The following is a 22260-nucleotide window of genomic DNA, read 5'->3' on the forward strand; positions in this document are numbered from 1 at the left end:
TAAAAATAGAAAAACTAAAAAAATCTCCAAATCACAGCCACCTTAATCTTGTTTTTATATGGGTTATTTATTTCCCTTGCTCACCACCAGAATGGATTCATGTGATTCCATTCATAAAGATCATGAAGATTCAGCTTCAGTACCTTTATGTGCTCCAGCCCCTCAGAGTGCTAGAACTTGCTGGGAGCTATAGAGTGTCATAAGTGGGGAGAGGAAACCAGAGAACAATTAAGGAGTATTTCTACCTAAATTCCTCTGAGAAGCTGACTTAAAAATGTCTCAAAAGAAAGGCTCTGAGTCTTCAAGCCTCCATTAATTTGTTGTGATTTGCTTTCTCATTCTAAATAAATATCTACTTTCACCCCTAATTTTTAAAGAGACTCTTCTCCGGGATCTGGCTCTCCTGGAAGCAAATGGAAGACAACCCAGAGAGCATCATTGACCAACTGTGTGTGAAAAGCACTAATTCCAGTGAAAGGACTTCCAGGTACCCATCTCCCACTCGTTCCCCTGTGCTTTCTTCCACCTACTCACATACTCCACACTCTTGCTTATCAATTCTCTGTCACAATCACCCACCTTCCTGCCAGTTTTTCCACCCATCATCCCCTACAGATTTGCTAATACTCTTTCCTACAATCGTTTCTTTCCTGCTCTTCCAGGGAAATGCTAACATTTCTGACAGCATCTCCATGGGGATGAAGAGGAGGAGGAGTTACAAGGAAAAAACCGGACTGAGAAGGCAAAAGTCTCTGAGCCATACCTATAGCAGATATTCTTACAGTGGCTGGGGGTGGTGGCAGAAACAGGGGATATGAGCTAAGAAAAGGTTTGGAATAGTAAGCAATTGCTCCAAAACTTGTTACTTGAAGGTCTTCATAAACTCTGGTGCACATTGAGTGTGACCACTAGAGGTAAAAACAGTAAGAAATCTCATCAACCTTAAAGTTGCTATGATGTGATGGCAAGAAAATGTACCAGGATATTAAAAAAGCACACATTATTTTTTGCATACTTTGCTTGTGACTACATAGGGCATAAGAGTGCCTGTGAAAATGATATGCCAGGATGAGAATGGTCATATAATAAATAATGTTATTGTAAGTAATAAAACTTCTTCCTAAAATCCCTCTATTGTTGTTGTGTGTGTTTTCAATTTTTTAAATAAGGTACTTTCCCAAGGCAGGGTTGGACATCCAAAATTAGGCTGTTCTCAGTCCTTTGTCTTATATGTTGATTTAAACTTGGTACTGTATTATGCCAGGTGATTGTAAAAATGGGACAGGAGACAATATGGAACATAGAAAGAGTATGTTCTTTTAAGAGGTGACATTCTAATATTAAGACCTAACCAAAAGCTGCAATTTTTAAATTTTAAATAATCAATAAAAAAGATATGATGAGGATGAGAAGCTCAGCGAAGAGGTTAAAGCAACCATATACAATATGAAAAAGCAGCTCAGGGGATTTTGAATCATACCATACCTCGAAGCCCCTAGTTGAGAACCACTGCTCTAGAAGATGATGATTGCTAAAACTAATTATTTTGGCTCTTGAAGTCCTGGGCATATAGATATATATATTCACACATATATGTATGTGTATATATGTATGTGTATATGTGTACACACACACAAAAACTCAACAGTGATACATATCATCAAATGGAGAAAATCAGAAAGATGGTCATCCCAGTTTGTTTTTCTATCAGACACTTTTCTAAGATCAAAATGAATAGAAAAAGGGAAAAATAAATTTTACTAGAGCCATCCATGGCTTTCAGCTATAAATGGAAAATACATTTGTTTATTAATGTATCATCTAGCACTCTGCACAGCACATGCCACAGGATGGAATAAAGTTGTTCATAACCAGAAAAGACATGGTCCTTGCCCACTGTGACTTAGAGGTAACTGGATTAGAGATGGTGCTCCAAAGAAGGGCAGCTCATTCATATCCCATGGGAAATTAGAGCTGGGCCAGGCAACTGATATAAACTGACTCTGGAATTAATGAAGGATGGTACACTGTGGACTTCATTCAATATGTTTTCAGGTGAAATTAGAAAATTCTCCCCACCTAAGAGGGAGTAGAAAAAATTGACTCCTTTCTAAGAGATCTGCAATTCTGAATATTTAGAGTATAGTTTGCTAACCCAGTTTTGTCTCTACTAAATGGCTATTTCAGACTTAAGAACTAGTTTACAAAACTAAAAATCTCAGTTTCTTTACAAATCACATCTACTCCCAACAATTTTAAGTTACAACAAGCCATCACTGAATGTAAGCTTTGGAAGAGATGCCCAGCAGCACACCATTATATAGTGTTTCCACTAAACATACACAATAGGCATAAGTAACTTCAAGGGGTATAGGTAATAGTAAAACATAATGAAATAGGAAGAGAGGAGTATTACCTGTAGTTTTTAATATGACTTATTTAATTGTAGGTTTATATTCAATTTAATTGGATGTATTTAAAACTGGCTCATAAAATTCCTGAAAATTTAACAATCAGGAATCTCAAACTGGTAGAAGCAAGCTTCCACATACCAAACCAATTACATCAAAATCTCTGGAGGTAGAGGCACTGATGTTTTTTAAAAGGTTTCCAGATTATTTGAATATGCAGTCAAGATTGAAAGACCATTGGCCTGTGCTAAGGCCTGAGGATGGGGCTGATATCCAGGTTTCTTGGAATGCAGGAAGAAGAATTTATTCTCTGAGAGAAACTGGATGTTCCAAAGAGGGAAACTTGGGAGAAAGGAGGGAGAAGTAAATGAGGCTGAGTATTTCTGGGGAAAGAATCATAAAGAAGGAGAACGCCTAAGAGGAGGAAGGTGGAACCCTTAGGTAAGACGAGAGTGACTGACCAGACCGTTTTGTCTGGGACTGAGAGGTTTCCTGGGTTGGGGTTTTCAGCATTAAAACCAGGAAAAGTCACAGACTTACTACTGGAGGCATTGGATTTTTCATCTTAATGAATTTTTTATTTAATTTAATGATTTTAATTTAGCTACACATGGCTAGTGGCTACTGTACTGGACAGCACACTGAGTCTAAATAAATACAACAAGATTGGTTCCTTGCATATATAAATTTCTTTTTTGTTTGCTGGTATGGAAAGAATTTTGGAGCATATTAAAAGAGGATTATATAAGAGAAACAATTCAAATCCTAAAGGTGAATATTTGCTATCAAGTCCATGTGCTAAAGTGAATAACTGAATTATTCAGAAATATGTAACAAACTTGTGAGGGGAAAAAAAACTTTTATTTTTTTCCATGTCAGATGACAGTTGCTAATAAAAAAGTGGAGATGAATAGCATTAGGGTAACCACACTCCCTCACCTAGCTCCTCTCTTAATCAATAGCAAGTACTTTGCAAAATGGCAGAATACATCTCTAACCAAGTCAGAAATCTGGAAAAGAACAATGTTGCTGGACTGTAGGAACCCTTTACCTTGATGTCTTGAACATCATTTCCTAAGCCTTTAGCTGAATAGCAAGGACTAAAAGAAATAAACTATAGTGTTTAAAATGGAATTACATTTCCCCAAAGGTTAACTTTTACATGATGACATTCTCATTCAAAATGCAAACATGGGGATGCCATTTTTAAAAAGTCACAGATAGAAAATATGTTTACAATGTTATTTGCAAAATTAAGCTGAATATTAAGAAAGAAGACTTGTAGAGGTAAAGGCTGATCAAATATAATTACTTTGAATGTTATCACATTCAAATACAAATATAATTGTAAGGAAATAGAGAGTTATAGTAATAGTTTGTTTCTTAGACGGAAAAGGTCCATACTTTGAACAATTCAAATTTTACTAGTTATGGTCTATTGAAATGTGGGATATGAAATTATATTAACTTGACAGACTCAACATGGAACAATATACAAAAGTGTTTAAATTCCCTAAGCTTTTAGTACCTAATCCACTTCAGCCAAGTATGAGTTATTCTTTTTGTCTTCCAAAGATGCAATAGCAAAAGTAGTCTAGGACATTTAGCCATCTTGTCCTGACAAATAACCAATTCACCTTTTTTTCCCAGTATATTCTTAAGTATTGATTTTAACAAGTGAACTCAGAAATGTGTCACACTTATCCAATACAAATCATTTTCCTTGGAAATGTAGTTTGAACATCAATCAGTCACCTGGCCTTTCACCTCTAATTCCTATTGTCACTGGCTGTCAATTATTAAAGTGTGCCCATTTCTCTACGTAAGTTATTTTTAAAAACTGAAATATATAGTGACTCTTATGGAAAATATATGGCTTTGGAAAAGAACAAAAATATTCACATGATTAAATTTCTTTATTAAAATTACTTTCTGGCTTGAAAAGTAGTTAAAGTTTATAAATCCACATTTCAAAGACCTCTAGGTACTTTCTTTTAAAACATATTCTCTAAACAAAAAGATTAGCACTTGTAAACCAAACTCCAGTTTAAGGAAGACAACATATACAGAAATTCAAGCTGAGTGGCATTGTTATAAGGGTCTTCAAATAGAGCAGTGTTTACATCTCTGACTGAATTCAACAAGAGTCACTGAATTACACCCACCTTGAGTTGCAGGCCTCTTGGGATAAGAGTGTTTGCTGGAAGGCTTTTAATGTGTTGGTAGACATAAGAGCAGAATTGCTCCTGCTCAGCCTGTAATTGGGGGCCAAGTTTAGAGAGGTGACCTCTGTTGCTTTTGATAGCTGTCTCCAATTCATCAATCAGCCTACTCACCTGAAGGGGTTAAATTACAAGAGTTGTTAGCAAGAAGTAATTGTTGATGTCACACCTATTAGATTTTTGAGTACCTAGTTTGATGGGAGGAAAATGACTTCGATATAAGAATTTGAGTATAGATCTACCTTCAAGTAAAGAAAATAGAAAAGATATACATTCCTTCATCAAAATTTCTAACCTTTGTACTTTGGAAATATGGCCATTTACAGTTGCTGAATGAAATATATCTCTGTATATGAAAGGAAACATATATATCTGACAAGTCTGCCAACAACTTTTAAGCTGCTTACCAAAATAAATCCTTCCTAAAGTTTGAATTAATCTAATATATGGACCAATGACAATATTTAATTTCAGTATACATACCTTCATTTTTAAAGTATTTTATTTTACTATCAATATGTTTCATTTAAAATTCAAATTGATTAATATTTACCAATTTTTAAATAAATCAATCTGTTACCTTCCTTCCAAGTATTCCAAATATAATTTTCCAAAATTTAATCTTAAAAAATACCCATACTTCAAAGACAATTCTCTATTCTAGACAATATTTTGAATATACACCAATTTCTGAATACAATGTAGAACATTTCCATAAATAGCAAAGACTTAAAAACATGTACCCTTTATTTTAAAATTTCTAGATCCTTTCTAATTAGCAGATTTAAGATAGACATGTGAACTTGACTTATGGATATTAATTTAATAATCCATGTAGAGGACTCAGAAATTAGAAATAAATGCTTTAGTCCACATAGTTTACAAGTTAAAAATCATTCTGTCCTTTGACTCTTCAATGGGTTATGTAAGCTTACATTTTAGTAGATTGGATTCTTTCACAAACACGAATTGATATATGATGGTGACCAAAAAAGATGAAAAGCAGAAATTCACCTTTACCATGACTCTTTAAAGTGATCAAATTAGACTCATTTAGAATTGTGAATGACTCTGAATAGAGCATGGACTTTTTGAAATCTTGGGTTAAAAGCCTGCCCTCCTGAGAGACTTTGAAGAGGTAATAAAGCCCTCATCTATAAGTGAAGAATAATGCTGACCTTTTCAGATTAAGAATTAAATGAGGTTAAAGAACGGACAGCACAGTGTCTAACCCACAGTAGGTGCTTCCTTCACGTCATATTAGTATAGTGTCTAAGTTTTTTAAAGCTACATGTTTTCCACATATCAAGTTTTAATTGTCTTTCTTGGTCTATCTTTTCCATCCCTACCCCTATTTCACACAAAGCACATGGAAGTTTGAAATGATTTGCTACTTAGATTCTCCATTTCACTTCCATGTCTACAGTAAAAGCAGGAAATCCTTCTGCAAGAGTCTCCCATATACTGTCACCCCATCCTCTTTCTATCTCTCTTAGTTAAAATTGTATTTGCTCCAGCCTATATATACTCCAGTGCTAATGTTAAGCCTGTGATTTCTATCCCTTCTACAGAGGACTTCAGAGAAGGCAATAAAAGCAAATTTGTACTATTATCCATATGATTTAAATATTTATTTTTCTACTCTGCCTAGTCAGTTTTTGATTATATATAAAACATCAATTACATTCAACTTTCTCCCAGAGCTTTAGATGCATTATATACATATAAACAAGCTAACTTAAATGATTCCTATTTTCCTTTGGTATCCCATATCTCTCATATTTGTCCCTATGTCATCAGTCATCTACTTGCTTTAAACAGTCCTTTCTTATTAACAAAGAGTTGGTGAACTTTTTCTTTATAAGGGCCAGATAATAAATATTCTTAGTTTTGAAGGCCATAGCATGTCCATCAAAACTATGCGATCTTGCAACTTGTACTTTAAAAGCAGCCACAGACATTATGCAACAAATGGGCATGGTTCTGTTTCAATAAAACTTTATTTAGAAAAACAAGCAATGGACTGGATGTGGCCCAGGTCTGCAGCTTGCCAACCCTTCTTCCAAACATACAGTACACTTCCTCTCCTTCCTTCCCTTTCTTATGCATAACACTCTGGTCCAAGCCCTCAAGCCCTTATCTCCTCTGCCTAATTGAATTGCCAAAATACCGATTGAGCAGTCTCCTTGCTCCTCTCTCCCCCTCTAATCCATCCTGCCACCTCCACCGCATCAATCTACCTCCAACAGCATAATTAACCCTCCAGTTGCTCCCTCAGATTCCTTAGCTTGGTATCCAGGATTCAGGGCCTTTTCTTATTTTCTGGACCTTATTTCTGTTCTTTCCAAAGTACTATTAGCGCCATAGGAAATTTGTAACATTTGAAATATGGAAATGCAGATATGATCCAATATTAGTTGATGTTTTCATCCTCATCTTTGCCATATCATCCAGGAGTATCATCCACAAAAGTGATGGATAACAGTGCCTATCATACAAAAACTAGAGACCAAAACAGGCCAAGTACATCGCTCTTATAGTTATCTGATGAAATAGAAATCTAAGAACCAAAGGCCTTAAATAGAGAGACTCCATTTCTGGAAAGCACAGATCCTCTCCGATTCTACCCCCAGCTATCATGTGATTCAAGAGGCTATCATTTCATGTAGTCTTTAAAGTTTAAAGTATGGTAAGTATCACGCACTATATTATGCTAGTCATAATACTGTTTTCTTTAATTTTATGTTTTGCAATTTGGGCTTTACCAAACCACCAAAAAAAAGGAGAAATTCCAGGGTTTGGTTTGAGAGCATTTTTATACATGACTGATTTACTGTCACAATCCATAGTCTTTCACTGATAAGGGATTTCATGTGACATCAGAAATCAACCAACCATACAATGGATGATGTCATTTGCACTCTAAAGGGCTATTGGTTAAAGCATTAAAAATTTCATTTCCTAAAATTCTTTGTGGCTTCAAAGAATTTCTCCATCATTTTTGCTTTCTTCACTGGCCCTGTTATTATTTGTTAATGTATGTGAAGCATAATTATACCAGTCATCACTTGTTTTTACAAAAATAACCTAAAATTATCAAATAAGATGTCCTAGCAAAAATTAACGTATCTTAAACATAGGAGAAAACATACCAAGAAGCTCACCACTGACATTTTGATAAAATTTCCATCCAGTTTTACTAAAACTTTGTTACATTATATATTTATAAGGTCTTTTGTCCTCATAGTGCTACATTTTCTTCTCAGTTATTATAACATGTTACTCTTAAAGATGACCCTAAATGAAATAATTAATATACCAAAATCAGGTAGGTAATACAATATTCCTGAATTATTTTACATAATATGATTTTTTTTTCCAGTCACAGATGTTGCTAGAAGGGGAAAAAACGTTCTTTAAAATTCTCCATCATGAATCTTTTTTTTCCTGCAAATCCTTTTTTTCTCTCTCTCTCTACAAAGGCAATGTGAATAGGGGTAAAAGAAGACAAAACTTGACCTCCTGTGATCCCAGCATTAATGGGTCTGTTCATAATTCAATCTATGTGTGTGTGGGAGCATCCATGTGGAAACATAGAGGCCTGAGAGACATAAAGCCTTTCCCTTTAAACATTATCTGACCCTATCAGTCCCATTCACAAAAGAAGGCTTACGTATGCATATGTTGAAAAAATGCACCATCTCATTGTGCAGTAGAAAGCCTACACATTCTACTCTTCATTCTCTGTGGAAATGCAGCACGGAAGTGACACTTGTACAGAATTTTGGAGAGTGACAAATGAGAAGGTAGCAAAAAAAAAAAAGGAGTATTCTGAGGAGGAAACAAACCAAACTTCTGAAAGAATGCAAATGCACACCTGTCTATAAACATGCACAGACGTTTTTGCATAAAAACCTACAGAGGGCAGTTTGGTTGTGTTTTTATGATACATTCACGCAACCCTTGAATTTAATCAAATTCTCAGGATGTCTTAGAGCCAGCACAAAAAATTATTCTGTTCAAAATCATCCTAAAATGTATAAGTATTGAAGTTGTACATTCTGAACCATACATTTTGAATGCTGTACTTTGGTTATTATGAAGGGTTCTTTGAAGAGCTCTTGGTTTCCCTAGTATTAAGTTCAGCTGTCAGCCTGAATGTTATGTGGCCTTGAGTCTATATTAGTAAGGAGAACTCCAAAGCACTTTGCACTGAATTGTTACTTGAAATCAGCATAAAGGGAGGCAGCCTCTATTCTATGAATGTCATCTTGACATGTCATATAGGATGGTCTCAAGGCCAGGTCAGCGCTTAAACTTAAGATCAAGGAACTTTCTAATTTACAACATAATTAAGAAGAACCAGAAAGAGGGCAGGGAGATAAAAATGGGTATTTTATACTTCCTGCAACTTCTTCTTAGTTTCAGGCCCAAGAGTACAGTGTTTTTCAGTTTAAGAGGCGAGCTTAACTCAGATTTGATGACCAAAGACTAGATAAGACTTGGGAACCTGTGAACAGTTAAGTATCTCTTGATTTGAAAGGATGCGCTGTAGTGCAACTAACAGGAAACCTTCTTATTCCTACCACTTGGGATACTCCGAACTTTGTAATAGTTTCCTGGAATCTTCCAAGATGGAAAGTACTTTGAAAGGAAATTTATCTTATTTCCAGTCAGAGGTCCCTTATGTGCTGCTTTTAAGCCTGTTTAAGAGGTTCCATCCATTCCTGGGGAAAAGGTGATTGAAAATAGATATTTTAAATGTCTTTCTAACTCACCTATCAATAGGGCTGGCTATGTTCATGACAACAGGGATACTGTCAACTCTGCCTTTTAAGGAAGCAATGAGAATGTGCCTCACGGACTTACAACTACAGGAACATAATTGACCAAGGGTCTCATCTGCTGTGCTCTGACATACATCACCAAACTGATACTGATGGCTGAGACTGGCCCATCCCAATGAGTCATGGGACTCCTCTAACGGACAACTTCAGCTCAAAGATAGGTTCCCTGAGCCTTCCTTAGACTGCACAGCAGTATCCCTCACTCATGTCAAAGCTGCATTTCAGCCTGATGGGTCTTCCAGCCTTACCTAGAGTTCTACCCATTTTCTCTCATAGGCTTTTCTTCTAATAAAATCCATACACATTTAATCCCATCATGTTATTACTTTTCAGAGAACCTGGAAGAACATACTTTTAAACTGACAATAATAAACTACATGTAGACTTTCAGTTGACCATATCCAAAAAGCTTGTTGTTGTTTAACATATCTCATCATTTAAAAATGATTTTATGATGCATACATTATTAGTATTCATGGTTTTCATGTGTAAAAATTACATGAAATAAAGTAATATTTTAAGATGGAAGTATAGACAGCAGGAATCTGAATCTCATATTTTTGATTTTTAGTTTGTGCTTTGATATATGTCAAGAAATATAATGTTCTTTATAAAAAATAAATTGTGTGTAAAAACACTGTAGTAATTCCCCCTAAAATTTTTCATTTCTCTTCAGCATCATGGTTTTACATCTCTTTATATGAATTGGGGCCAAACTTGATGTCACTAATTTTTTCTGACCAAAACTCTAGAAATTACACATCAAGATGAGTATAATCACTTTTTAAGTAATGACATAGATGTTATTCTCATAGTGTATGTAATGTATTTATAGATTAAATACATGCATGTACATACTCACACATATGTACACACACAAATACCTATTCCCTTTACTATGTATTTGATTTTTGAAATAAACAAAAGCTGATCAAGTAAATATGCAACCAAATAAGGCACTGTTCAGGAAGAACATTGAATTAAATAGGTACTAAATAAACATGCAGATGATAATAAAGAGGAAACACCAAACATAAATACTGTTGGATTTTCCAGAAAAGATAATTCTCATTTCCAGTGTCACTAATAAGTTGCATTAAAAATGATGTATTTACCATAATAAATATTTTCCTGTGCCAGTTCAAGTTTTCAGTTCCATTGAAACTTTCCATATCAAAGAGCAAAATAATTACAGTACTTAAAAGGTAAAAAATACTTAATCAGTTCATTCTCTTATTTTCTATTTAATCTCTAACAGTAATTTATTCTATTGTAGATACAATTTCAATTATACTAATTAAACTAAAAATATTTATTTGCATTTCTTAAAGTTTACCATATCAAGGTACCTGATAGGCTCCTTTTAAACTTACTGTAAAAATGTAATAAAACTCTCCAATTGTGATAAAAACATTTTTCAGATGAATAGGGGACAATATTTCTAAAATTTATAACAACCTCATCTTTGACTTGTTAATATTAAGTAGAATGAGTCAGAACTATAACTTTATGCAAGTATTATTTATTACATCTTAGCAATTATTCAAATTGAATTTTTCTTATGAAATATTCTCTACTGAAATTACCAAAGTTTACAATATAGTCTTTAATATTGAACATGTATAAGTACCAAATATTAATGTAGTCACTAATTCAAAGACTTGAATTCACACAGAAAAATTCAATGCACTGTACTTGTCAATCTATTGTAAAATCCATAGTTAGCAAAGGAGAATCAATCACAGTTATTCTCAGAATTACAGAAAATATTAAAACCCCAAAGCTTAGGTAGATTTCATTGTCAAAATGTCAAAAGAATTACAAGGAAGTTTAATATTTAAATATTCACACTATCATATTCTTTAAGTTGCTTATAGATTTTTATTTACTGATAGTGGTACATGGAAATTACCAAATTCATGATCTTTCTTCAGAAAGAGTAAATGCTTTTGCAGTCCAGGCAACTACATGAAAATCATTTTCCCCTTTTGTCTAACACCAATTTTGTATTATTATTTCATTTATGGAATATGCTGTCGACTTCACAGCATGAGCTTTGGAAAGAAGCAGACTTGCTTTAATAGTTCTTCATTACAATATTGCCTATAGAATCTTAGGATTAGCTCACTTAGGCTTGACATTTGTAAACTACAGGTTTCCCTTGATAAGAGATAATTTTGTTAGCAATTCTAAAATTCAGAACAATAATATTATTTCTAGAAAGTCAGAAAATAAATAAAAGATTTAGTGTTTATTCAAAGTTCAACAAAATTTTAATGTTTTTCTTATATTAGCATGTTTTATAGTTTCCAGACACAAGTTGCATGTAGTAATTTCCTAATGTAGGAAATTTATGGCAGAGTTTTCATAAGAATTTTTCAGAAAATTATAATCTGATGTGTCTTTTAAGAATATGATTATTTTTCAAGCTATCTATATCAATAAAACGATTTCCACTTTTGACCAATTTTTTTCCATTATGTTGTTATCAGATAACCATAGTTGGTTCACTACCAGTCCCAAGTAAAATATGTCTCAATTTTAAAATTAATGTTTACTGTAATTTTATAATATCATTTAAAAAGTAAGTCCCTTACTTCTTCTTGTGCCTTATGGTATTCCTTTGTTGTCATTGAAAGGACTTTTTCAGTAATTTTCTCTTTCTGTTCATTCACAGCCAGGTTCAGCTAGAAAAATAAATAAATAAATGACATGAAATTAGGCACCTATTGACACCTAATTGCAACATTTATTCAAAGAACTAATTTAGCATAATCATGGAAGGTGTTTTAAAATTAATTTGGCCCATACTTATGTGAAAATGAACTCTATTAAGATTAAGTAAGATTAAAGTCCATTTTTATATTTAAAACATTCAACAGCCTGAATTTTTCACCTCTTCTTTTATTGTTCTTAAGTTTACTAAAATATGACTTGGAAGGGGGGTGGTCTTTAATGGCAGACGTTTGACACTATGAGTACTTTTTAAAAGGATTTTATCAAAATGAACATAGCAACCTTTTTTTAAAATTAGACTGGTATTTCCATTAAAATCTTGCATTCATTGCCAGTAGGGAATAAATTACTGCTGTTATGTCAGGATAAGAATTCAGGAACATACACCAAAAGCAAATGTAAATTCAAACACTCTAGGACAGTTCAAAATGATTATAATATTTCAAAACAAAGTGTAACATATCTTAAATACCTGAACGACTTGCCTCTGACCTGCTGCAGTTACAAGCCAGAGGCAGGTCTTGTCCTGCTACTGCCAATACATATTCTAAAAAGATGAACACAGCCTATTCTGTGTACACAAATAATCCCCACCAAAACAAAATGCTATTTTCAACAAAAGTAAAATGCTCAATTCATGCAGTAATACTCACACAACAGATTGGTATAGTGAATGGAAGAAAATAACAGCATGATACAGGACCTATGAACTGGAATATTTAACAGTTCTTAAGCAATGGACTTGCTGTGTTGTGTCTCCTTATTGAGGATTAAGAATAAATAATGACCATGCTTTTTGTTTTGCTTTATTTTGTTAATGTTCTTTTAAATAGGCTTTCTCAATTGTATGCCTGGCTAATTATGCTTGCATTAACGTGAATCTTTAATCCAGACCCTCTGAAGACCCACCCTATACTTGTGATAAATGGGGGTGAAGGACAACAATATGGCCTCCTCAATCTGCCTATGCATATATACTATAAGAATAGTATTAAGCTTGTGAATGCTTCATCCACTGATATATGACACAACTCAGTATATTAAAAAATTCTGTTTTGGTAGAGAGGAAAGGTCCACGAATCTTCAGATGATTCTGATAATCACCTTAGATGAGGAATTAATAAATATTTCTGTAAAGGGCCAGATCACAAATAAATTAGGCTTGGGTAGGGGAGGGCATACAGTCTCTGTTGCAATTACTCATCTCTGCCTTTGCAGTATGACTAGACAAATACATATATGCTATGCTTCAATAAAACTTAAAAAACAAAGAAACAGACAGCAATAAATGGAAATACATCCCATACTCATGGATAGGAAGAATTAATATTGTCAAAATGGCCATCTTGCCTAAAGCAATCTTGCAGTCCCTACCAAAATACCAACAGCATTCTTCAACGAACTGAAACAAATAGTTCTAAAGTTCTTATGAAACCATGAAAGACCCTAAATAGCCAAAGCAATTCTGAGAAGGAAGAACAAAGCTGGGAGGATTATGCTCCCCAACTTCAAGCTCTACTACAAAGCCATAGCAATCAAAACAATTCGGTCTGAGCACAAGAACAGACCCATAGATCAATGGAACAGACTACAGAGCCTAGATATAAACCCCAGCATATATGGTCAATTAATATACAATAAAGGAGCCATGGATATACAATGGGGAAATGACAGCCTCTTCAACCGTTGGTGTTGGCAAAACTGGACAGCTACATGCAAGAGAATGAAACTGGATTACTGTCTAACTCCATAAACAAAAGTAAACTCAAAATGGATCAAAGACCTGAATGTAAGTCATGAAACCATAAAACTCTTAGAAGAAAACATAGGAAAGAATCTCTTGAATATAAACATGAGCAACTTTTTCCTGAACACATCTCCTAAGGTAAGGAAAACAAAAGCAAAAATGAACAAATGGGACTATATCAAGCTGAAAAGCTTCTGTACAACCAAGGATACCATCAGCAGAACAAAAAGGCAACCTACAGTGTGGGAGAATATATTCATAAATGACTTATCTGATAAGGGGTTAACATCCAAAATATATAAAGAGTTCACATGCCTCAATACTCAAAAAACAAATAACTTGATTAAAAAATTGGTGGAGGATCTGAACAGACACTTCTCCAAAGAAGAAATTCAGATGGCCAATAGGCACATGAAAAGATGCTCCACATCACAAATTATCAGGGAAATGCAAATTAAAACCACAATGAGATATCACCTCACACCAGTTAGGATGGCCAATGCCTAAAAGACAAGAAATAATAAATGCTGGCAAGGATGTGGAGAAAGGGGAACTCTCCTACACTGTTGGTGGAAATGTAAATTAGTTCAGCCATTGTGGAAAGCAATACAGAAGTTGCTTAAAAAACTAAAAAGAGAAATACCATTTGACCCAGTAATTCCACTCCTAGGAATTTACCGGAAGAAAACAAGATCCCTGATTGAAAAAGACATATGGAACCCCATATTCATCACAGCACTATTTACAATAGCCAAGATAAGAAAGCAACCTAAGTGTCCATCACTGGATGAATGGATAAAGAAGATGTGGTACATGTGCACAACAGAATATTCAGCCATAAAAAGTAAACAAATCCTAGCATTTGCAACAAAATGGATGGAGCTAGAAGGCATTATGCTCAATGAAATAAGCCAGGTGGAGAAAGATAAGTACCAAATGATTTCACTCATTTGTGGAGTATAACAACAAAACAAAACTGAAGGAACAAAACAGCAGCAGACTCACAGGCTCCAGGAAGGGACTAGTGGTTAAAACCAAAGGGAGGATGGGTGGGGATAGAGGGAGAAGGGGATTAAAGGGCATTATAATTAGCACACACAATATAGCTGGATCACGGGGAAGGCAGTATAGCACAGAGAAGACAAGTAATGACTCTATAGCATCTTACTATGCTGATAGACAGTGACTGCAATGGGGTTTGGGGGGGACTTGATTATATGGGTGAATGTTGAAACCACTATGTTGCTCATTTAAAACCTTCGTAAGATTGCATATCAATGTTACCTTAATTTAAAAAAGGAAAAAAAAAAACAAATGGCAGGCTGAATCTGGACAGTAGGCAATATTTGCTGATCCCTGTCCTAGACTGAGAACCACTGAAAAGAAGTTTTTGTTTTTTAATGTCATATAATGTATAACATGATGAGTACAGTGAAAAGTGCTATATGGTATATTTGAAAGTTGTTAAGAGAGTAGATCCTAAGAGTCCTCATCACAAAGGAAAATACATTGTTTTTCTTTTCTTTTTAAAAATCTATATGACATGATGGATTTTAACTAGTTATTGTAATAATTATTTCACAATATGTGAAAGTCAAGTCCTTATGATGAATGCCTTAAACTTACACAATGCCATATGTCAATTATATCTCAATAAAACTGGGAGGAAGATCATCATGTGAAACTATCTTAGGATCACTCTCCTCAAGGAATATTTTCCTCTGCTGAATTTATACAAAAAAATTGTATATTATAAAAAGTCAAATATCAAACTTAACTTCCACACAGGGACGCCTGTGTGTAAACTGTGGCACAACATACTTGGTGTTGAGTCTCTGTGGTTATTTCTTTGTTGAGGGATTCTCATCACAAGAGGAGATGGGTGTGAAGAATGACTGAGGAATATTCCCCAAGCTCATATATTCTTTAGAAAATTAATTTCCAAACACAAAAACATTCAGAGCAGATCTTTTTTGAAGGCAAGTAAAACAAAACAAAAACAGAGCTACAAAACCCTTCGGTGCCACAGCAGTAAGTCAGATTCTAAAGAGGTCTCTTAGGGCTGTGACATTTAGAACTGCTTCCAAGTAACTCTTTAAAAGGTGGGAATTCTTTACCTTTAAAAGTACCACAGTTGGAAAAATCACCTCTATTCTAATACTCAACTTCTAAAGAAGCACTAATCTAATCTACATAAGCTGAAGGAAAAACACATAATAATATTACTGAAAAGCATCATATGCATAGTACCGAATAGAGAACCCAGTAAGATGCTGAGAAATAAATGGTCAACAAAATATAAGGGTACATACATAATAAAAGGGTTTTTTTTTAATAAAATACATACACAAAATAAAAGGGTAGCCTTTTCTGGAAATAGACTAGTCATTACAAAAGAGAGACATTTTAATATAATCATTTAGAGAAAATTATTGAAAGTAAAAAGTCAAATTAAGTGAGCACATTTTCACCCTGAAGTATTAATAATATGCAGTGCTAATAGCATCTCTCCCTCAAGTCCCATCCCATGACATGATAACAATAGTAGGATTCTTTTCTCCTGTCACTTTGGAGGAACATTGTGTTTCTTCATTAAAACAAAACCAGATGCTTTTGATTTGATGTTCTTATCTTAAAGATACGAAGTAATTTTTAGTCAATGGGTTTTAAATTCCTGAGGCTAATTTTTCATGTACAAAGAAGATAGACACTTTAAATTAAAAATCAAAACAAACAGAAAGGATGAACCTTGAAGGCATTATCCTAAGTGAAATAAGTCAGACAGAGAAAGACAAATACAGTATGATCTCACTGATATATGGAATCTGAAACAAACAAACAAACAAAAATCTGAGCTCATAGGTACAGAGGACAGATTGTGTGGCCGCCAGAGCCTAAAGGGTAGAGGATGGGCAAAATGGGTGAAGGGAGTCAAAAGGTATAAACTTCCAGTTACAGAATAAAAAAGTCATGAGGATGTAATATAACACCATGGCGAGTATAGTTAATAGTACTCTATTGCATATTTGAAAGTTTCTAAGAGAGTAGAGCTTAAAAGTTCTAATCACAAGCAAAAAAATTTATAACTCTGTATGGTGACAGATATTAACTGGACTTACTGTGGTGATAATTTTGCAATTTGAAGTCACTATGTTGTATACCTGAAACTAATGTAATGTTATATGTCAATTACACCTCAATAAAAAAACCTCAGAAAGATGAATAAAATTTGCTCTACTCTCTTGAAAAGCCAAATCTCTACCAAACAGGGGAGTGGAAAACCTAGTTACTTTGTTCTAAATATATCTTACTCTTTTTAAATGTGAGAAACACTTCCAGATATTTATTGTGCATATCAACAAGCAAAATAGGAAGGTTCAGTTCACCATTTTTTTTCAGGCCTTACTGCCAAGATCTTAAAAATATATAAGCAACAAACATTAACTGTCCAAAATTAGGTTAGAGTTGGGATCATTCAGTATTAATGGTGACCTGAATAGAACAATCAAGAGACTAGTCAAGGACAGTAGCAGAAATGAAAAAAAAAACAAGAAACTAATGGCTCTGTTAAGGAAAACTGAACAAAAATGCTCCAAGAGAATGGCCTGATTAAAGAAACAAGATTAGAAAGGAGTAAGTTCACCTCAATTTGTTTAGGAATTTAAGAAAAAAATCACATAAAAGTATACCTGAAGCAGCAGATCCCAGTGTAATGACTTCTGGTGGCTGTTACCTTTCAGACTGTGCCTATTTTATTTAAAACTATTAATGCTAAGATAGCAGGCATTATACTTTGTCTAAAGCCCTAAAAGGTCATAGCTTAATAATACATAGTTCTATATAAAACATGTGACCCAATGTGACTATCAGAGAAAGTGCTCTTAATTTTGAGGAATTCTTCAAACATTTGCTGGCTCAGGAAGCTCTGCTATGGACATCATGGGAAGGAAAGAGGCTCAATACCTCCTGCTGGAGAAATACAGACAGAACAGCAGTGATCCCTTTAACGTGCGCCATTAATGGTACATGACTTTTTTTTTCTTTTTTTTTTAACTCCTCTCAAAATATTTAAAGGATATTTATAAAAATCATAAAGACTAATTGCGTAAAAATTTTAATATGACAGTAAGATAAAATAATATCTGTTTTATAGGAGACAGCAACTCTAAAGTAAATTCAAGAATCCAATTAATATCGTTAGAAAAGGTACAGTAATTGAACAAGCTGGTATGTTCTGTTCACCTAATTCATATTGACATTCCAGATAGATACTAGCAAAAGAGAGAAAAGCCAATTTGTCCAACCAAACTCTCAGTGCTCTGACTGTAGTTCTATATATATAGTTCTCTCTGTATTCAAAAGAGCAGCTAATAATTCAAAAGGGAAGTATATGATATGTACTGTGTATTGTCCTTAATAAATGAATGTAACCCAACATGAAAATTCAATACATCAAAAATCTAAATTTTTGACCAGTAAATAGTGATCTATTAATAAATTTTTTAATCCATATTTTACATGCACATCAATATAGGCAATACAGTTTAGCATAAATAACAGGACAATCAGCCTTCATATATATTGACAAGTTTCCCAATGGTGTGTTAATATACAAAAGACTGGGACAAATTACTTATTTATATATACAAAACATGGTTATAGAGGCCAGCTGCAGGTATTTTTTGGGAAAGTGCATTTTAATAAGGTTCTATTCAGTTAGGGAACAAATGGGGAAGAAGTAGTTTGCACTACAGAGTTTAGCGCAAGAGCTTTCTCTTTTTCTAACCACGAAATCAATCATTTGTCCAGACTGTGGGAGTCAAAGTTAGTTACTGAAAAGAGCTCCGTATATAAACAAGTCAATAACTCATTGTGTGTTATTGTCGAGCTGAAGAAGTCGGCTTTCAAAAAGCTGCCCCTGCTTCTCTCAGAATGAATGTCACTGTCTTCAGAGGCTGGGAGAGAGCTCTTTGTTTTCAGCCATTGCTGTCTGCCATTTATGTATGGGAACTGCTGGCTGCCATTTATGTATAGGAGGTGGCTGCTAGGAGTGTGGGGGAAGCCACTATTTGGTATCATGGATGTCCAAGGAAATTTCTGAATTTTGTCAACCTAAACTTAGGAAATGCATTAATGGAATTGATAAAGAGCGGTCATGCACACAAAAAATATTTGGTAAAGGAATTAAATGATAATGAGTGAGTTATCATTTTAAATTGGATTAGGCTGGTATTTTTGGCTTCCTTCATATCAACAAAGATGAAACCAAAATATAGGCACTGGTTTGAAAAGTTCAATGTACAAAATCAAACTGGTGAACAGGTTGAGATGTCAAATAAATGCTATCTCTTCTTGCCATAAATATAAAGGGTGATTCTTCAAACTCTTAAATGGGGTTTTCCAAGTGTGTATGTGTGCGCTAATTTTTCTAATGAATGACCTCATGTATGCAACACTTGTGGTAAGTTCAGAAATTTGGACTATTTTTGACTTTAGAATTTTACTATTTCTATCCTTTAGAATTGAACTGAACCTAAAACTTATAAGATATAAATACTATCATACTCTTCTTTAATCAGTTCATCTCAATATTTATTAAAAACTTACTACTTGTTCAAAATCAAGGTAGGAATTAAATAATCACCAGACCAGGATTCAAAGTTTATAATTAGGTGGGTAAATAAAAAATATATGTGGATCTGTTTAATAAACAGTTCTCATTTGTGTGTGTGTGTGTGTGGCTTTGAAATCTTTAAACAAATGCTCAGCTCTTTCTTAGGAAAAGTTGGAGTTGCAGGCAAGGAGAAATCTAGAACTAAAGCCAACTGACCCATTTCTCCTCACAATTTAGAAAATCAAAACATTAAATAATATGACATGCTCCCGCATGCAACAACTGTGCTAGACATTTTGCAAGGTACAAATAGGTTAATCACGAAGTGTTATAGCTGAGGAGACAGTAAAAAACAATAGAAAGTGAGAAACGATATGTGGCATGATATAGATCATAACTGTCTAATGATTGTATAAACGATCTACAAGTACTAAGGAAAAATATTATTTGGGATGGAGATGGAAAAACAAACAATGGACAGGAGCTAGGAAAAGAAATGATAATATAAAGCAGTATTTAAAATATTAATATACCAATTAATAATTAATTCAATGATTAAATTCTTTCTAAATACATTAGTGACATGGTTTGATATGTTTTGGGGAAGGGTCAGAGAGGAGACAAGCTGAGCCTTGAAACAGGGAAAGCCATAACTGATCCAAGTGGGTCAACCCAAGGTAATGTTCAAACTGGAAAAAATGTTTCACATGGAGAACAAGGACTAGATAGTTAGTGGGACCCCCATACCTCATCTATTTCTGTTTAATGTAAGGTAGGGGTATATGTGTAAAATGCTAGCCCTATAATGAGGGCATCATTGAGACTCAGGTCTCAGCTTCGTCTTGGCTCAGCTGCATCCTCTCAAGCTATATACGCTAAACTCACTTCCGGCCAGTCCCAGAGAGCCCTTAAGGAAATCCTGACCTAGCCTCCAGGTCAAAACAGATCTCACTTAACTCTCTGCTATAAAAAAATTTAAGAGTGCCATTTCTAGGCTTGGAGAAGGGGAAGAATCCTTAACTCAAAACTGGCTGTGAATTCTGACTCTGCCACAAATTAGTTCTGAGACATTGAACGATAGTGATAGTCATATAGCCCAGGGTTTCCAAAGCCAAGGATTCCTCTCCCATCCTTGCTAATTCTTAGAAAAAAAGCTACTTTTCCCACAGCCTGTAGCTTCTTGAGGACAGTTTTGTTTTCAGATAGAGTTTATAAAGTAATTCTTCACAGTATTTGAAAACCATAAAAAAATCACAATCATTTGAAAACATTAACATTTTTAGTTATAGTATGTCTAAAAGGATGTAAAGAGGATTCTCCACAATACAATACCTTCAATTTATTTAACAATTAAAGAAACTGAAAATGTTTTGAAATCTCTCTTTTCTGTTTTTTTTTTTAATATCATACACAAACGTTTGCACTTCCACATTCTATGGGGTAAGTGGCACTGAGTCCTGACTCTGTAGCCAGATTATAAACTTCCTGCTTAGACATTCTGTCATGATTGGAAATGCCACATTCCCTAAACTGGATTCTGCTTGCCCTCTCAGACTGACTCTGCTCCATTCCTTCGATTATCATGTGCAGTGTGGGAGGGACTGGGCCACCCTGGCTAAGAGTTAAGCTCCTGGCCTTCACCCAGACTAATCAGCCTACCTCTTCAGAGATACAGAGTCATAAAGGGAGCCACATGGAGACAGAAACAATTGGATAGATTCTGTCTCATTAACAGCACCCTGAAGAGATTAGGTTGTCCCTTAGACCCAGATGTCTGGAGCTATTTCAATTCTCCCTATAGCCCCTTTCTTTGGTCTTTCCTTGAATTCCATGTCCTACCACTTCCTGTCCCATTAAATTCTGTTTTTGCCTAAATTAGCCTGAGACAGATTTCATTGATTGCAACCAATAAACCCTAACAGATACGTCAAGTATGTCCTCACAGTAAAATGCCCTATTACTTTAGGAGATCTGAATAAGTCTCTATGCCTTGCAACTCAAGGTATCCAACTCAAATGTCTTAATAATAGTGCCAAGTTTAAAGTCCTTTGGGTACTATATTGGGTAAGAAGAATTAAGTCATAAGTTCCCCTTATATAGGGTATGGCTTATGGAAGGAGATTAAGTGTCAGGTCAGTGGAAACAAGCACTTGAGCAGAGGGGCCTTTTGCTCCTCCCCACCTCAATATGGACACGGTGGGGAAGCTGTCCTGTAGCAACCTAGGACACAGCCACATTGACAAGATGGCATGGTATGGGCAGCCAGAGGGAGGCCTGAGGTTTAGCTTTCCCAAACCACCCTTGGTTTCTAAGTGTCTGAGGACATGGAAATAGCTGAGTGTTAGGCGGGAATTTCGCCACAAGCTATTGTCATAGTGAGGGAAAGATGTCTCTATAGTGAGAGCAGCACCACAGACCCCTCAAAGAAGGCCCAAACAGGTGTCTCCGATCTTTGAGGGTGGTCTCTAATATGAGAGGAAGTCAAGTTTAGGTTGGATCATCCAGAAGCACCACCAGAAAAAGTGCCTGAGCCAAAAGAATTGGCTACAAGTTCACACACTGTAGGCCAGAAGAGCATCCAGCAACCAGGCGAGGAAGGGAAATCCTTCCACTACACTGGCTGCGTGCAACATACACATTCGAGTCTGCCAGCATGAGGCCCAGGGCCCCTTCTCTCAAAGCC

At 34.9% G+C, this 22260-nt stretch overlaps 1 protein-coding gene across 1 annotated transcript in view; it reads right to left on the minus strand.

Moving 5' to 3' along the window:
• Positions 1-22260, minus strand: part of DCDC1 (doublecortin domain containing 1) — a 427548-nt gene that overhangs the window by 217111 nt on the left and 188177 nt on the right. The window contains exons 10-11 of the mRNA XM_036891914.2: positions 12078-12167; positions 4577-4747 (exon numbers count right to left, since the gene is read on the minus strand). Of these exons, the coding sequence (XP_036747809.2) occupies positions 4577-4747; positions 12078-12167 (261 nt within the window). The remainder of the gene's footprint in view (positions 1-4576; positions 4748-12077; positions 12168-22260) is intronic.

This window comes from Manis pentadactyla, chromosome 9, assembly GCF_030020395.1.
Source record: "Manis pentadactyla isolate mManPen7 chromosome 9, mManPen7.hap1, whole genome shotgun sequence".
NCBI lineage: Eukaryota > Metazoa > Chordata > Mammalia > Pholidota > Manidae > Manis > Manis pentadactyla.